Source organism: Manis javanica, chromosome 6, assembly GCF_040802235.1.
Source record: "Manis javanica isolate MJ-LG chromosome 6, MJ_LKY, whole genome shotgun sequence".
Classification (NCBI taxonomy): Eukaryota; Metazoa; Chordata; class Mammalia; order Pholidota; family Manidae; genus Manis; species Manis javanica.
The window spans coordinates 21,519,077-21,536,814 of NC_133161.1; the positions used below are offsets into that span (position 1 = coordinate 21,519,077).

Consider the following 17,738-nt stretch of genomic DNA (forward strand, 5'->3'; position numbering starts at 1 on the left):
GAATATGGGGTGTGGAACCTCTTCTCTCAATCCTCCTTCCCTGCACTCCATCCACACTGAACCACCAGTTCATCTCACACATTGAGCTGTACTCCCTCCAAGCACCCCATTTTCTCCCCTCCTGCCCTTTAACTTGTGCTTCAGCTTCTTTCCTAAATGTCTTTTCCCCTTCCCCCAAACCTGCCTTAGCCAGGCTCACAAAGATGTTCTTAGGTCTCAGTTCAAGGGTCACCTCCTCCAGGAAGCCCTCTCTGAATTCCTCACTTTGGGGTAGGTCTCCAGACTGAGCATCTCACTCATGCAGCAGGTATTAACTGTTCAACTACAGTGAGGGTGCCAATTATGTTACTTAAAAAAAAAAGTTCTTGGCATTAATTAGAACCACTCTAGTCTAGTCCCTGGATTGGAGAGACATCTGATATCAATTGTTCCAGAGGTAAGTTCCACTCCCTTCAATCATCATGCAACCCTAGAGTGCTTAGGAGTCCCCCAGTCCCAGTCCTCCAGCAGGAAGAGGCCCTGGCTGGCTCTGCTGTTTCTACTCTGTGAGCCAGAGTTGCTGCCTGAGGCTGTTCCCTACCATCTCTCTGTCACGGCCTTTCCCCGGGATCCAGCAGCCTCCGGTTAGGTTGCCTGCTCAGACTTGAGCCTCTCTACCCCTTCTCCTCCCCAAGGCCTTTACCAACCTAGTTCCTCCTAGTCTTTGATAACTCTCCTGGGGTCTGGCAGCTGTCCCTTTTGAACCCCTGAACATACCACCCCTTTCTGAGACAAGAAATTCTAATCTCACTGATGAGAGATTATACAAAGGACCCTCACTCCCTCTTACTGTCACCTCTGAGAGGTAAACATTTTGTAGGAATCCAAATAGATCCCTGCTTACCATACTTGGTGGAGGGGGTGGGAAATCCCTTCCATTCCCTCCCAAGCATTTGCAGCAGCAAAAGCTAACACAAGTTGATTCTCAATAGCTTATACTCAGCCACATATATCATGCATTTACATCTCATCCTAACCAAAAAACGAAAAAGAAAGATTTGCCTGTACTGTAATTAGGTAGGCTTTAGGCTACCTAGTAGCCTTAGAAATATCTTGAGGACAGATACCCCATATTACAAACCTTTCTATTCCCAAATTGAGTGCTTAATAAATGCTGGATCGATGAATGAATTGCCTGTGGAGTTCAGAACTCTCAGAACGATACTGTACTTACTGGCCATGTTACAAGGCTTAAATATCAAGGCCTCTGCTTATCATTCTCTTTACAGAGAGCTCCTGATTTTCAGAGCGTGATAGCAGCTGTATACCAGGGACAAGTTTGTGTAAGGCTGAATGTTTGTACTGGGATCTTCTATCATATTTGTACAAATCTTTGCCAGCTTGTGAAGATCAGTTCTGTGGACAGTGAGTAGACTTCACCTTCCTGCTTCCAGGTAGTTAATAGTCAAAGTGTTAATAACTCAGCAAATACAGACTAATTTGAGAACATTTCCACTCAAGGAAAACATTGGAAGGCCATTTGTGTGATTGGGTGGGTTTTTTGTTTGTCTGCTTCTGTGCGTGGGGGTGGGGATTGTTTTTGTTTTGTTTCTGTTTTGTTTGGGGCTTGCTCCATCAAAACCTTGATTGCAAGGTGTTAACAATAAATAACAAACAGCTGAACGGCACTGCTCCAGCAACTGAGGTGTCATGGGATGAAATGTTTCTGCATGTGCTGAAAATGAGCATTATTAGCACAACTGACCACTGCAAGCAGGGTGATTCCATTCCCCAAGCAGGCTGCCAAAGGAGGGCTCCTTGGCACAACCTTCTCAGTGCTTTGACTCAAGATCTCCCTCCCTTCCCCTAGACACAGAGGAGGGCTTGGAAACGCACTCAGGTACCTCAATACCAGACACATTGTTATCCCTCAGTGAGAGAAATTCAATTCCAGTGATCTGTGTGGAGCTCAAGGGACACCAGTCAAAACCCAGCGGGGTTTGAGAGAAAGGAATCTAATAACCAACAAATAGTTATTTCTCCAAAACAGCTCGTACCAAACACATTTACAGATTCTTTTTTTTTGCTCCCTGACTTAATTACTGATCTGCTAGATAGCCACAATGCAGTGGGAAGCTGACCCTCTGACTATGATCAGAAATCTTGTCCTCTCGATGCCAACACAGCCAGGTCCGGTGGGACGTGAGGTTGTCCTACATAGGTGACAGGGGCGGAGGAGCACCAGCTGAGGCTGTGAGCAGAGGCTTTCCCACCGAAAGGGCCATGTGGGAAATAAATTCATGGTGGGGACGCTGTATATCTGGCACAGACAGAGTCCAGTGGTGAGGAAATGGAGTGGAACAGGGAAATGGAAAAAGGATGGGAACCAATACTGGGGGATTGCGCGCCTGCGTGGTGCGGGAATTCTCAGAGGCTTCCTTAGGTGGCAAGGAAAGTCAGGAGAAAAATCTCCATACAGACCTCACCATGGTTACCTGGGACTGAGATCTAGAAATGAAAAAGGAGGTGAAAGACACCATCTATGCCTTTATTGACAAATCGTTGTTGAGACTCATGTATACAAGCCAGGGACTCTGCTGGGCACTAGGAATACGTTGTAAGAGAGATCTGATTTTCACCTTCATGGAGCTACTCATATGGTCAGACAGATGGACATCATCAGTTAATTCCACAAAGACAAGACAACCATGACCTTTGACATTCCACAGACACTGTCATCTGCTGGCCTTGCCTTGGCCACACGCTGGGTGTTCTCCAGCCACGGCCAAGGACAGTCAGCTCCAACACAGCATTCCCAAGGTCTCAGAGGATGTACGCTTTCCTCTCCTAACATCCCAGATGGACACACTGTTGTTAATGAGCAAGGTTAAGTTCCCTTGGGGGCAGGGGGTGCTGATGATTTATTTCAATTTTATTTAAACTTCTTGTAGCTGTACAACCTTTCTGAGAATCAAGGATCTTACAGGGTTTCTACCCTTTGCCCAGGAGAAGTCCTGCCTTATGTGGGATATATCCTCATAAGTTTTTAAAAATAAGAGTGTTATTTGCAAACACGCAGTGTTAATTATAACAAGAAAAAAGGATGCAATGAATATCCATAAATCTATCAACTGTAAACACGTCATGGTGCAGTCACACAATGGAATAGTTGGTAACAGCTAGAAACAGTGATGGGGCAGGTACTCGTGATTTAGTGAGTGAAAAAAAGTTGATACAAATTCTATATACACTATACTTCAATTATGTGAAAGTATGTGAACATAAAAATTAAAATATGCCAAATATTAAGGAATTTTTCTCTGGGACAGAGGATGATGGATGACTATGATTTTCTTTACACTTTCTAAGTCTTCACCCCCTGGGGAGATACTACTTTTAAAATCAGAAAAGGCTTACTACAAATGGAAAATAATAATTGCAAGCCTATGAGCAGCTATGGTTGGGTTTTGAATTCTAAATTTTTCTTCTGTAATCCTGCGCATCTCCCTCTTTGTTTTGTTTCCATTTGAGGAACTAAAAACCTACAAGGTAGGTGTGAACTTCTGGTTCATTAAGGTTCGAGGGGCCTCCTGGCACCCCTCAAAAATAACGGCTCCCCCAGCTTTGCCCTCCCTCCAGGGACTGGTAGGCACACAGGTGAACTTACACGTGGCAGGAGCCTGGCAGGAAGCCTTAGTTTTGTGGTGGCCTCAGGAGGAAGCCAATAGCTTGGAGACTAGCCTGGGAGCAGGGGAGGGACTGCAGGATGGGGCGGAGAAGTGTCTGGGGCTTGAGCAAGCAGAAAGGCCTCTGAGTATTTTGCCTGGCACCTTTCCTGTACTAATGACAGGCATTCCCAATAGCTGCTGCACACCTTTCCTCCCTTTCAAGTTTGGGGAGGAATATTTGAGAATTTGGGGTAACCTGGAGGTCAGGAGTATTACAAAGGAAATATCAGTGAAGACAGAGAAGTCCTGGCTGAGTTTAGGCTGTGCAAAGCATCATACCCAACTGGGTAACTGATAACCAGCCTTGTGGGTAGGAAAGGGCCCGCCAGTGGTTCTGAGACTTCTTAGCATGTTTCCGGAGCTCCTGGGTAAAAGATGTTGGAGGTTTGTCTCCTGTATGTGCATTGGTCAAAAATCCAGGGCAAGGAGGGAGTTTAGACAACATAGCACATGCTCATGCTGGGGTCTTTCCAAGCTGCGAAAGTGTGTCCTGTCTTTCTCTGGTGCCAGCAAATACCAGGCAGCAAATACTTGAATTTTGGAGTTCAAAATTCAAGCAGCCCAGAGGAGAACAGAGTGGCAGACAATGTAGGCACTTGTGGGCATGGCACAGCCCTCCACTGAGGGGAGGGGCCTGGGGCCCTCCTGGGGACTGAAGATCATCTATTTCCAGGTGGGGGGAGAAGGGAAATGGCCTCTCAGGACCAGGAAGCCTACCACTAACTTCAGAGAAGGCAGGGCCAGACTCTACGTGAGATAACAGATAATGAAGGAAAGGAGGAAAGGTCTCTTTAGAGCCTGGGGGGGAAACGCCCACATTCTCTTGTCCTTCCTTGGTGTTGTCCTCTGTTCCAGATGAGCTCTTAGATACATCAGGTTGATTCCTCACCTATTTCCCTGCATGGAGCCACAGTAAGACACAGGGTGTCCTCATTTCATTGATTCACTGATTCATTCAACAAATATTCCTCTGACCTTCTCCGTACATCAATAATTTGCAAACATTTTCAATTAGCAGGCCACTTCAGAGGAGGCAAAATATCCCTTATTAAAAGCATGATTTCTATCAGCACTTTTCAGACTTTTTCAAGTCATGCTCATGTCTGGTGAACCATGCTATTTATATGACAGGAAGGATGAACCGATTGTGTAAGCCTGGGAGCAGTCTCCAGGCAGCAGCCAGTGGGAGTCCATCTCTCGTGCACACATCTGTAACCCACATCTTGGCATGCCATTGGGAATCCCGTGGTGACTCTTGGAGCCTAGCCACCAAAAGAAAAAAAATCCCTAGAATTAGTCAACATAAGGCCTGTTAGTGATGCTGTGATGACCTAAGCTATATGTCTTAAATATTGTGAACACATTTAAATGTATGCCCCAGGTGAAATCTGGACATTTTAATAGGATGCTGTCATCCCTATTGCTGATGTTATTCCTATGGAGTCCCCACCTGCTACACCTGGATTACCCTTGGAGAGCCACTGGCTAGAGGCAGCTGCTCTGGGCCACCAGAAGACTTTGGAGTCTTTAGATATCTACTCTAGCCTGTGGGGGTACAAGGGCTCATTATCACTACAGTAGGACTCATAACAATATCCTCCCCAACTGCCACAGGTTCTGAGCCAAATGAGAACAGTGTTCAGGAATCAGATACATGGAGATGGAAATAGCTCTATCACCGATCAAGCTGGATTTCAAATGGGATTCCTATTATTTTCCTCCCAGAATTGAACTTCCAGTCCTTGGCAAAGCAGCTGGATAACTGCAGGGCAAACACCCCCATCCTTCCTACCAAGCATTGGTGGCTCACCCCATGGATTGCGAAGGTCAGGAGAAGGAGGACAGTTATTTTTCCAGTACCATTCCCTGCCAGACAAGTGAGCAAAGTTTCTATTTATTGGGCAAGGTAGTAATGCAAGATGATGAAAATAGCCCAAGGAGCCTCTGAGGGCTTATAAACCACTTACCCTGAAGTAAATGCAGAGTTTGTCTTGGTTTCCTAGAAAACAGAGCTTGAGGCAAAGCCTAAGGGTTAATGTTTCATTGCAGAGGTGCAATCCCAGGGCAGCCGGAGTAAGGAAAAGAAAGGGAGGCAGGGAAGGAAGGAAAGCAAATAGAAGTTTGTGCATTATCAAGCTGGCTAGGGCGTCGGAAGAAAATACACATGGTTGCCGCTCACTCACTTGGGGTGACTCCCAGGACTGGAAGAGTCTGCTGGGGAGAAAGCAGGGCCAGCAATTGGCAGTTCCTGCTGATCTGCCCCTCCCTTTTTGGTCAAAGTTTACCCCTTGGGTGTTAACTCCCCATGTCTAGGTTGTGGGCACCTCTCTGAGCAGCTACTGGGAAGCCAGAGGCTCCTTGAGTTCAGTCGGGTTGGACTTGGGTGCTAGAGCTGCTGTGCCCTGGTTCCCCAGGGGAGACTGAGGCAGCGCCTGAGCAAGAAAGAGTGACAACCCCAGCTCTGATTGCAGGGCCACAGGAGGAAGCTGGTGCTACCAGGCCGCTCTAGCGGGGAGGCAGAGCAAGCCAGGGACTGGGTGGGGCCTAGCCAATCTAGGCAGGTGTATAAACTGGGTCCAGAGCTCTAACTTGGAAAACAAAGTGTTGATACCGAATTTGCTCAGGACATTGAGCTCTGGGCTTCAGGTGTCTTGTGTCCACAACTTTGGTAAGCAATGATATTAAAAAAGATGCGAACTGAGAGATTTCTTGTGCTCTCTCCTCATAATGGAATGATACCACTGTCTGCAAGGGCCCGAGGCCTTGCAAATTTGAGCTGGGCCTTCAGTTGTGCCAAAGGCCTGGTTCATTGGCCTAACCACTGACCAGAGAGCCAAAAACATGGCACTGGAACAGCATCATTTTTATTTTTATCTTTTCAAACTGTATATGCATTATTATTTTTATTAATTATTGAGATATAAAATTCACAGACCCTAACATTCACTCTTTTAAAATGTAGAAACCATTGGTTTAGTATATTTATTCACACAGCTGTACAAACACTGGCACAACTAATTTTAGAACATTATTATTACCGCAGAAAGAAATGCCATACCCATGAGCAGTCTCCCCATTTCCCACTCCCCCAGCCCAGGATCCACTCTCTATCTCTATGAAGTTGTCTATCCTTGGCATTTCAGAGAAATGGAATCATACAGTGTGTTGCCTTGTGACTGGCTTTTTCAATCAGCCTGTTTTCGGGGTTCAACATGTTGTGGCACGTATCAGAACTTCATTCCTTTTTATGGCCGATTAATATTCCATCATATGAATAGATCACATTTATTTTCCCTTCACCAACTAATGGACATCCAGGGTGTTTCAGCTTTTTGACTATTATGAATAATGCCCCTATGAACATGTATGTGTGAGTTTTATGTTTTCATTTCTCTTGGGTACCTACCAAGGAGTAGCATTTCTAGGTCATATGTTAACTCTGTGTTTAAATATTGGAGGAACTGCCAGACTTTTTTCCAAAGTGGCTGTGCCATTTTACTTTCCCACCCACTATCTATAAGGATTCTAATTTCTACATAGTCTCACAATGCTTGTCTGTCTTTCTGATAATAGCCATCTTAGTGAGTGAGAGTGGTACCTCACTGTGATTTTGATTTGCATTTCCCTAATGAAGAATAATGTTGAGCATCTTTTCATATGCTTAATGGCCATGGAGAAATTTCTATTCAAATCTTTTGCCCATTTTTTAATTGGGTTATCTATTTATTATTGAATTGTTAGGATTTTTTATATATTATGGGTAGTAGAATCTTGTCAGACATAGACTCGCAAATATTTTCTTCACTCTGTGGGTCGTCTTTTCACTTTCTTCATGTGTCCTTTGAAGTACAAAATATTTTTAGTTCTAAAAAACACATTGGTGATATCTTTTTATTACATTATGTCTGCATATATCAATGTATACTTTTTAATTGAGATATAATTAACATACAACACTGTATTAGTTTCAGAAGTACAACACAGTGATTCAATATATGTATAGATTACAAAAAGATAGTTTTTAGCCAAGAAGAATGTGACTGAATCAGAGCAATCACCATAGAACTCCAAAACAATCCTCTCCCTTCTCCCCGCCTGCCAGCATGGGCCAGTCAGCTGAGGGCACATTTCCTGGACCCTTTGCCATGTGACTACTAGAGTAAGGCCAGGGCAGCCAGCATACCCTGGGGAAAACCAAACTGCCTTTTGAGCCACTGGGAGATAAAGTCAGAGGAGAGAAATTTAGGAAGGAAAAGGCACCAGGAGTCTCAGTTTCTCACGTTAGCTCTCTTCCTTTGCACAGAAAAAACTAAGCAAGTCCACGTATCTCACTTTCCCCTAGTGCAACTCCATTTCTCCTCCAGCTAGAGGAGCAGAAGAGCTCTGGCTGGCATCAAGAGGAATAAGAAAAATCTGGTTAAGACTTTTCACACTTAACCAGTTTTTAAAGTTCCAGATTCAGTGTAAACTATCCTATGTGTAACCTTCCTAGTATGAACCAGTTTTCCCCAGTCTACCTGGAGTGAGTAGATGAATTTTCCATGTGATAGCTGGGATTAGAATTAGAACCCCAGATTTTGAAGCCATCTCCTTCAGGGCCAGAGCCTCCCCATTCCTCCCCAGATTGATGAGGTAGGTGAGGAAGCCCTGGTTCCACACATTCTGCCTCTTAAGTGCAAATGTCTGTTTTAGGCACAGAAAATGCCAAGATGAATAAGACAATTCCTGCTCACAGTGCAGTAGGGACCCTAGATGGGAAACCATGTGACACCCACAAAATGGAAGTACTGTCTACACGTGGAGTCTAGCAAGGCTGCCCTTGACTCTAGCTGATGTTCTCGGATGGGCAGCTGTGTCCCCTTGTGGGGGACCTTGACCTGCGACAGCCCTGCAGGCTGGGGGTAAAGAGCTAGCCCCACATTTGGTGGGACAAAACAAGACTGCCCCTGAGAGGGCAAAGAAGTACATTTAGGGGAAAGAAAAGTTGTGATTCTTTTCAGTCAGCAGACCGGAAGAGTTAGGGACTTCCCACCAAAGCAGGTGAAGCTTCCTTGTCTCCACTCCTCAACACCCCTGCCTGTTCAAAGGGGTGGAGAGATCAGAGGAGCTGGGGAAATGGGAGCAGAGGGAAGAGGATGTTTGGTAACATTTCTTCTGTGAATCAGAGCAACAAGAGAGAGTAGAACTTTAAAAAATAATGATAACACATTTATTGAGCTATAATTCACATACTATACCATTCACTCCAAGTGTACAATTATGCGGTTTTTAGTATATTCACAAAGTTGTGCAACCATCACCACAGTCAATTTTAGAATATTTTATCACCTCCAAAAGAAACCCTGCACTCCTTAGGGGTCACCCCCATTTTCCTATTTCTCCCAGCCTTAAGTAACCACCAATCTACTTTCTGTCTCTGTAGATTGGCCTAGTCTGGACATTTGCTGTAAAAGGAATCATACAGTATGTGTTATTTTGTGACTGGCTTGCTTCTCTTTGCCTGATATGTCAAGGCTCACCCATGGTATAGCATGTATCAGTAACTTGTTTCTTTTTATAGCTGAATGATATTCCATTGTATGGATATACCACATTTTATTTATCTGCTTATCTGTTGATGGACATCTGGGCCATGTTCACCTCTTGATATTATAAGTAATACTTCTTATAAATATTCATGTATAAGTTTTTGTGTGGAGGAGTAGGGCTTTTCAGTTAGTCATTATTAATCATTTATTCCCCACCTATTGTGTACATAACATGGAGATGAGAATAGGGGTTAGGGAAGGGATATCAGAGGGCTGAGAACTCAAAAGAACAATACATTCAAAATGTAATTTCCCAATTGTCCTCTGACTAGATGGAAAAATATAAAATAAAAATACATTATATGTATCTGGATTTGGGATCAAAAAAAGCCATAGAGGGGCCAGTTAAGATTATCTGATTATGGACTGGAAATAAGGTGACATTAGGGAATCATTGCTCATTTCATTATGTCTGATAACATTACAGTTATAATGGAAAATGTCCTCATTTGTAGGGTATGCATGCTGAAGTATGTAGGACTGGAGTGTCATGGTGTCTAAAGGGTATTTTCAAAAAGTTTAGCAAAAAAAATAAAATACACATACACACATGCCTACATGTAGGTAAAGCAAGTACGACAACATGTTAATAGTTGTTAAATCTGGATGGTGGGTATTGGGGTGGTCACTGTCATATTCCCTCAACTTTTCAGCATATTTGAACATTTCTAAAATAAAAATCTAAAAACATTACCATAACTCAACAATCTAAAGCAAGACATGGAGATAAAAGTAAGGCATGTACCTTTTAAAACAGGGAAGGCCTTTTTGAATAAAGGCCTGAGCGCAGAAAGGAGGGAACTAGCCTGAGGACCTAGGGGAAGGGCATTCCAGGAAGAGGGAAGAGTCGGCTCAGAGGCCCAGAAGTGGGACGAGCTTGGTGTGTCCAGGGACTCTCAGCTGTGAGGGAGACAGGAAGTGAGGTTGAAAAGTAGCCTAATCCTAGGTTATGCATTGCAGAGGCTGCAGAATCGAGATTTAAGTCTGAGTTTAAGGATGTCCCACTGAAGGACCATGAGTGAGGAGTGACTTGGGCTGAATTACTCTTCAAAGCGTCTCTCTGGCTCCTGGGTGGAGAACAGCCTTTGAGGTGAGGGCGAGGGTCATGGTGGGAGAGAGTGGAAGCAGAGCAGTCAGTAAACAGATTCATCGCAGAGAGGCAGGGATCTCAGTTTAGGTGTCAGATATGGAGAGAAGGGCTTGCTTGGGTTTGGCAAGCTGGGTTTGGAGAGCTCATGGAGTTGTTGGTGAACTGGGTGTGAGAGTGAGAAAAAACAGTCAAGAGAGACCCCCAGGCAAGTCTGAGCAACTGGCCAAATGGTGGTGCCATTTGCTGAGATGGGGAATGCTACAGGGGAGGCACAGACTTTTCTTTTATTTTTTCACTTAAATTTTTTTAAATTTTGGTATCATTAATATACAATCACATGAGCAACATGGTGGTTACTAGATTCCCCCCATTATCAAGTCCCTACCGCATACCCCATTACAGTCACTATCCATCAGCATAGTAAGACGCTATAGAGTCATTACTTGTCTTCTCTGTGCTGTACTGCCTTCCCTGTGCCCCCCACAGACTTTTCTTTTTCAGAGGAACATTCATTTGGTTTAGGATGGCCTAGAAGTCTTCATGGTCACAAAGGAGGTAGAATTTGGGTGGAGCCATCACAATAATGACTTCATCAATGTCCACAAATTAAGGTTTTCATTTGAGTTCACTTGCAGAGGGGCACAGCAGTCTCAAGTGGCATGGACTATGAAGTTGGGGACCTGGATTTGAATCCTGATGCTACCATCTACTGGCTATGTGACCCTGGGCGAATCACTTAACTTCTTTGAACCTGAGGTTCTTCATCCACAAAATAAGCAAAATAACATCTGTCCTGCTAGGTTGTTAGGTTGTAAGTAACACACCTTGGCACACAGGAGGCGCTCAGTAAATAAGGTTTCCTGCCATTCTATGGCGACTGTTAGGAAGAACTGACTTGTGAGCCTCTAAGGGACTGTTTTAAGCTGTTGATCTTCTGTTGCCCTTTCAACTAGAGTCTTCCTTCCTCCTTTTTATTCATTCAGTATTTGAGCACGTCGTGTACACCACATGCTGATCTAGGCATTGGCTGTAGAGAAGTAAATGAAACGGATAAAATTCCTGTCTTCGTAGAGCTTTCATTCTGGTAGAGAGAGGAGAGAAACAGATAGCTAAATAGAATACAGTATGTAGTATGTGACATGGTGGTAAGTCCTAGGGTGAAAGGCGAAAGAGGGAGGGAGAAGAGGGAGTGCTGGGGTGGAGTTGGGATTGCCACTTGAAATAGGGTGCTCAGGGAAGGCTCTACAGAGAAGGTGACATTTCCACAAAGACTTAAAGGAGATGAGGGAGTAAGCCATGCATTTATCTAGGTGAAGAATGTTGCAGTCTGAGAGAGTGGCAAGCACAAAGGCTCTGGGGCAGGAGATGCCTGTTGTATTTGAGGAACAGCAAGAAGGTGGCTAGAAAGGAATGAGAGAAACGAGAAGGGGCAGCTCCTCTAGGGCCTGGGAAGCCTGTGATGGCTTTGGTTTGACAGAGAGTGGAATGGGAAGTCCCTGAAGGGCTTTGAACAGTGGGGAGGCAAGACGTGATTTGTGGTTTAAAAGGATCACAGGCTTCTATCTGAGTAAATTTGGGGGTTGAAGAAGGGAAGCCAGTTGGGAAGCAATTATAGTAATGATGATAGCTTGGTAGAGGTGGTGAGAGAAAGATTCTGGATATATTTGATGGTAAAGCCAACAGGATTTCCTGATATATAGGATGTAGGATATTAGAGAAAGAGAAGGGTCAGGGATCCTGGTTTCAAGCCTTTGGTCTGAACAGCTGAAAGGATGTGTTGGATTGAACCAAATGAAGTTGCCAATATCTGACTATTCTTAACTTAAAAAATGGCAATTTCATATATTTCAACGTAATAGTTGCTATTTACTGAGATGGGAGACACTGAGAAAGAGGGAAGGAGGGTGTCAGAAGTTCAGTTTTGGACATGAGGAGATGTCGAATAGGTAGCTTTATATATGTGGCTGGAGTTCTGGGGAAAGGGGCCCCAGTCAGAAATGTACATTAGGGAGTCAGAATATACATAGCAGTTTCGGCTCTGAGACTGGGTGAGATCACCTAGGGATAAAAGTTGATAAAGAACAGAGGCCTGAGGACTGAGCTTGCAGCCTCCATTTCCAGATCATGGAGATGAAGATGCAGCAAAGGAAACAGAGGAGGTCACCACTGGCAAACAAGGGTTCCAAACAGGCGAGCTAGCCCAGGGGAGGGCTCTCTGCATGTAGCTGTGAACGGTGTTGAGCTTTTGTCCTTCCCTGAACCTTGGCATTGGCGAGTGTGTGTGTATGTCTGTGTTTTGGTGGGGAGGGCTTTAGGGGGGACACGATATATATGACTAGCGATTTGGACAGCTCTTCTCCTATTTGATCTACATAAGGGCAGTGCAGGTGCTGGCATCCTATTTTACAGATGAGTAAACCAAGGCACCAAGGTTGAGTTACTTGCCCAAATTGTATCAGTAATATGTAGCAGACCTGGGACTGGAAGGGGTTGTCTGTCCCCAAGTTCCATCCTCTCACTGAATCCCGCTGCTTTTTGAGGGCTGGTCTTTGCTCAAGGAGCCTGCTGCCAGAGGTAGCAAGCACAAAAATCTGTGAGAATGATAGTGGTATGGGAGATGAACTCCATCTGTCTTTGCTGCCCTGCAGCCTGCATGTTCCTGAGCGACCACTGACTGCTTCTGTGCAGACAAACTGTAACATGGTCCCATGCAGATGACTTGGAATGAGGTTACACTTTTATTTCTGTAGTAGCAAGGAAACTGCTGGTTTTATTGCCCTCTAGAAGGGTTTGGACCTGTGATCTCAGATGCCAAGAGTGCCAGCTTAAATAAACCCATTTCCTGATAGAAATGGTCAAACAGAAGCAGGAAGTCTTATCTGGGGGACTTTTGGTGAAGACAGTGCTAAATTCATTTAAGAGCTGTTGGGTTGACCAGTACCTTCATAGATAGAGCAGCTTCTGGTCTGGGCTCCCCCACTGGCTGCACCACATGAGGGTTTCATCTTACTCCCTCTTAGTGTCTTGCTCCAAGCATTATATTCTCTCAGAACTTATTTTCTCACCTTTGAGAAGCTGTTCCTGAGATCAGAGGATCCTTTGGTCAAGCTTGGTCCTGCCCTAGGGAGAGATAAACAGGCCTGAATACATTTCCCAGATTGCAATACTCATGAGTCAGGCAGGGTCAGACAGCTGTTCCCTCACAGAGCCCCTGGTTGCACCTGATAAGGAAGAACGTGGCTCTTTCCAGAGGACTGCTGTGTGTGCGCACATATAAACAGACACTCCCAGTCCCCAGTGTTGTCTTAGAGTAAATTATTGACATTCTGAATGGCTGAAACGTTGCAAAAATGGTGAGTGCAAACTGATTTAAGAAGAGCACTGGGTTTCAAGCCAAAAATACTTCAAACCAGGGCTGTCATTTAGCACTATTGTGAAGCCACCTTTTGAACCTACCTGGTCAAGGGCAAGTTCAGAATCCTATGAAACTGTAAAGAGGAGAGGAGGTTTTCAATGGAGGAAGGGGGAGGAAGTCAGAATAGGGGAGATGGATTTATGAAGGAGTGAGTGGCGAAATGCCCAGAGAGAAAAGGCATATCATAAAAAAATCTGAACATACCCTCACCATGAAGAGAAGTAATTGATGATATATCTTAAAAAAAAACAACAAAAGGAAAGTAAATGTCCTTCTCCTTAAATGATACATACTGTACAAGGAATGGGGTGAAGGGGGTTTGATATTAATACCATAATACTGCCATCAATATCATATTATACCTTATAATCAACATGTCATGTTAGCTTTATGAAAAGCAATTTATAGTTTACAAGGGGCTTTCACATTCATCTTTTCCATCTGCTCTATCAAGCTATTCAAGTGGGTAGGGGATTATGAGCCACATTTTGCGGTTGAGAAAACTGAGGCTCGAGAAGGGTGTATGCAGTTAGTTAATGCCAAATTAAGAGCTGGGGAGGGTAGGTTTGTCCTGAGTAACCTAGAGGTAAGATACTTGCTGGACACAATTAACTCTTCTCTAGGGGATTCCTCTTCAATGATTGCTCAGAGGGCTAAATTCCCATAGCATTTCTAGGTAGAACAGCCCCACCTTCTCGAGTGTTGTCCAGAACAACTTTCTTTAAACACTTCTCTAATTATTTTGGCATAGGCTTTAGATCACAATGGCACAGCATCTGGAAGATTAAAGCACCTTTAACAAAGTGGCCAAATAAAGGGGTTAGAAATCTCTTCTAACTCCAGTGCATGCCCTTCTTTCTCAAGCGTCCCATCCTTGATCAGTTTTTTCTGTTCTTGGAACACCTTTGGGTCCTTGAAATGTGCCATCTTGTTGGCAGGTGGGGAGGAAATGTCCTTATTTGCCTAGGGCATTAAGGAGGCACAGAGTCTGCCCAGAGGGGTAAGGCAGGTGTTTTGAAAGTGCTGCTGCCTACTGGAATTTTCAAGCACTGGTTTTCAAACTTTGGCCTGCCTCAGAATCCTCTGGGGAACTTTTTAAAGACGTGGACAGCCAAGCCCCAACCCAGGCCTTCTGAATCAGAATCCCCAGGGCTGGGGCCTGGACTTTGGTGAGCTTAACAAGCTCCCCAGGTGATTCTAAAGCAGACCAAAACTTGAGAACCACTGTCTCAGTGTGGGAGTGGGAGCTCCTCAGGTGAGGGAGAGCAGAGTGGTGCTGGGGGAGGAGGCGGCAGCACCAGCAGCCGCAGAACCTGGAGGAGACAGTCAGAAAAATTCTCTTCTCTGTGCTTATCTCCTTTTAACAAAGTGGCCAAAAAAAGGGGGTTAGAAATCTCTTCATTCAGACATGACCTCCTTCTGACAGAATTGCTATGTGCAGTAAGAAAGAGCAATGCACCCCTTTGAGAAGCAGTTAAAACAGTGTGTCTTTTTCAGAAAGTACAATAGAAGTTACCAGGGGCTGGGAGGAGTGGAGAATGAATGAGGAGTTACTGTTTAATTTGCACAGAGTTTCTGTTTGGCATGATGAAGCAGCTCTGGAAATGGATAGTAGTGATGGTTGCACAACATTGTGAATGTATTTCATACCACTGAATTGTATGCTTTAAAATGTTTTAAAAGGCAAATTTCATGTTATATATATTTACCATATACACACAAAAAATAGCCGCTTTTTGAGGGGTGAGTGGCGCAAACAACGTTCGACTTGAGGTGATTGTTGCTGCCTCAGGGGTGTGTGTGTGTGTGCGTGTGTGTCTGTTATGGGAGGTTATGTAAGGGTGCACAACTCATAGCACACAGTCTGGCAAAGTACACGTGTATTCATGGGAACAAGGGAATAGAAGAAAATTTTGAGAATAGAAGGCAGGGAAAATGTGATGTAAATATAGGAGATGCCAGAACACTTTTTCCCAACCCCTTAGTGTAGCTGACTCCTGGGTTCCAAATCACTTCTTTAGGAGTGCATTGTACAGCAGTGTCTCTCAAACTTCCCTGTGGATAGGAATCACCTGAGGACCTTGTTAAACTGCAAATTCTAATTCAGTAGGTCTGAGGTGAAGGGCTAGCCAGCATTTCCAACAAGTTTCCAGCTGATGCTGACACTCTAGATCCCCAAACCATATTGGGAGGGCCGTGAAAATGTAGTCTTTTTTAGTTCACCATGACTTCCTCATGTCTAGCAGTGGTTAGCATACAGTGAGTGCTCAATAAATATTTATTTGAATGAATGATGAAGTATATAGGGTTAGTATAGGAGTTTGGAGGGCAGAATAATCTTTTGTCTTGCACTAAAGCATATTTGGGGTGTTTCTGCTTATATCAGTCATTCACTTTGTGAAATTAACTCATACTCAGTGGAGTGAGGATGTTAGCACTAATTTATTTCTGGCCTTGCCTCCTTGCTGCCTCAACTCCTAATCCTTGAAACAGTGGCCTTATACAAATGGAAGGTAATGAATCCTAGTTTGCAAGCTCTGAGTAAGCCTTGCTATCTATAGTCTACAATCGCTGCAAACAAATTCTCTCTATTCAAGGGAGCAGAGTGCAGGGAAACTGCTGATCTGGGAGTTTCCAGATTTGATGCCTGAGTAATTGCCACCTCGGCCTCCCCAAATCAAATAAACTGCCTTTTCACAGTGAGAAGGAAGTTCATTACCCTAAAACACATGAATGTAATAATATTGCCATTATTTGCTGTTATTGTGTATGATGATGATAACACTGGCAGTTGAGCGATTAGGTATGTAGGGGTTTGGGGGAGGGGCAGAGGGCCATGAGGACAGGAGAAAGAGGAACTACATCTCCCAGAATCTCCCGGGAAAGTCCACGCCGCCGCCGCTGCGGCGCCCCACCCCTTTCGCCAGCTGAGCCCACCCCGCAGATGACATCACAGAGGTGACATCACGGCGCCCAGAGCGAGGCTGGGGTAGAGAGGCCGACTGAGCAAGAGTCGCTCGCTGGTCGTGGAGGCTGCTAGAGAGCCGGCGAGAGGGTGAGCGGGCAAGCAGGCGAACGAGTTAGAGCAGGCAGGAAGGAACGTCGTGAGGCGCAGAGAAGCGCCGGGGCCGGGCCGCGGCGGAACCCACAGCCGGAGAGGGGCAGCCCGAGTCGGGCGCCGCGGGGTCCCCACCCCCACTCGGTTGGACAGTGCTCAGTGTTCCCCCGTGTGGGGGGCGGCGGTGGCGGCGGCGACTGACGGGACCCGACAGGACCGCGGGGTGTTGCCACCTCCACCGAAGAGCCGGCGCGGCCGCGGGCTCCTCAGAGCCGGGGCCCGGGGCTCGTGACAGACGGACGGAGGAAGGGAGAGAGGCGGCGGCGCAGGCGACGGGGAGGCAGCGGCGACACCATGTCATCCCCCAGTCCGGGCAAAAGGCGGATGGACACGGACGTAGTCAAGCTGTATCCTTCGTGGAGGGGGATTTTGGGCTGATTGTGGGGGGCAGCGTGGGGATGCCCAGGGCACCTCCTGAAACTAGAGCAGGGGCCCTGGGGCACTCCAGGCCACTGTCCGAGGCTCCCAACCCCCCTCCTTCCCCCTAGTGCCTACGGCGGCTCCTTGGCACCTCCTAGGAGCCTAGAGCCTTTTCACCTCCCCCTTTATCTGCAGCACCCCGAAATGAGCATCGTTCCTCGCTTTTCCTGCTCCCCCAGTGCCTATGACTCTCCTCCACGACGTTTGTACTCCCAAGTCGTGCTTTTTTTTTTTTTTTTTTTTTTTTGCAGGACCAGCCACCTTTACCTCTCTAAACCGAGCCCACCTTCAGGGTCTCTGCTCGCTCTAGATTTAAGGATTCGAGATAGAAATTCCCTAGAGTGAAACCTTTCTCCCTTTCTTGAGTTGCTCTCATTCCTTCCACTCACAGTGTTTCTTG

General features: G+C 45.5%; 1 protein-coding gene across 2 annotated transcripts in view; it reads left to right on the forward strand.

The window, feature by feature from the left end:
- Window positions 1-16,755: 16,755 nt before the first annotated feature.
- UBE2H (ubiquitin conjugating enzyme E2 H) overlaps window positions 16,756-17,738 on the forward strand; it is a 92,888-nt gene continuing 91,905 nt past the window's right edge. The window contains exon 1 of one of the 2 annotated variants that reach the window (XM_073238469.1): window positions 16,756-17,265. In XM_073238469.1, coding sequence (XP_073094570.1) covers window positions 17,213-17,265 — 53 coding nt within the window. In that variant the 5' untranslated portion in view covers window positions 16,756-17,212. The remainder of the gene's footprint in view (window positions 17,266-17,738) is intronic. The other variant, XM_073238468.1, reaches the window with a different exon arrangement.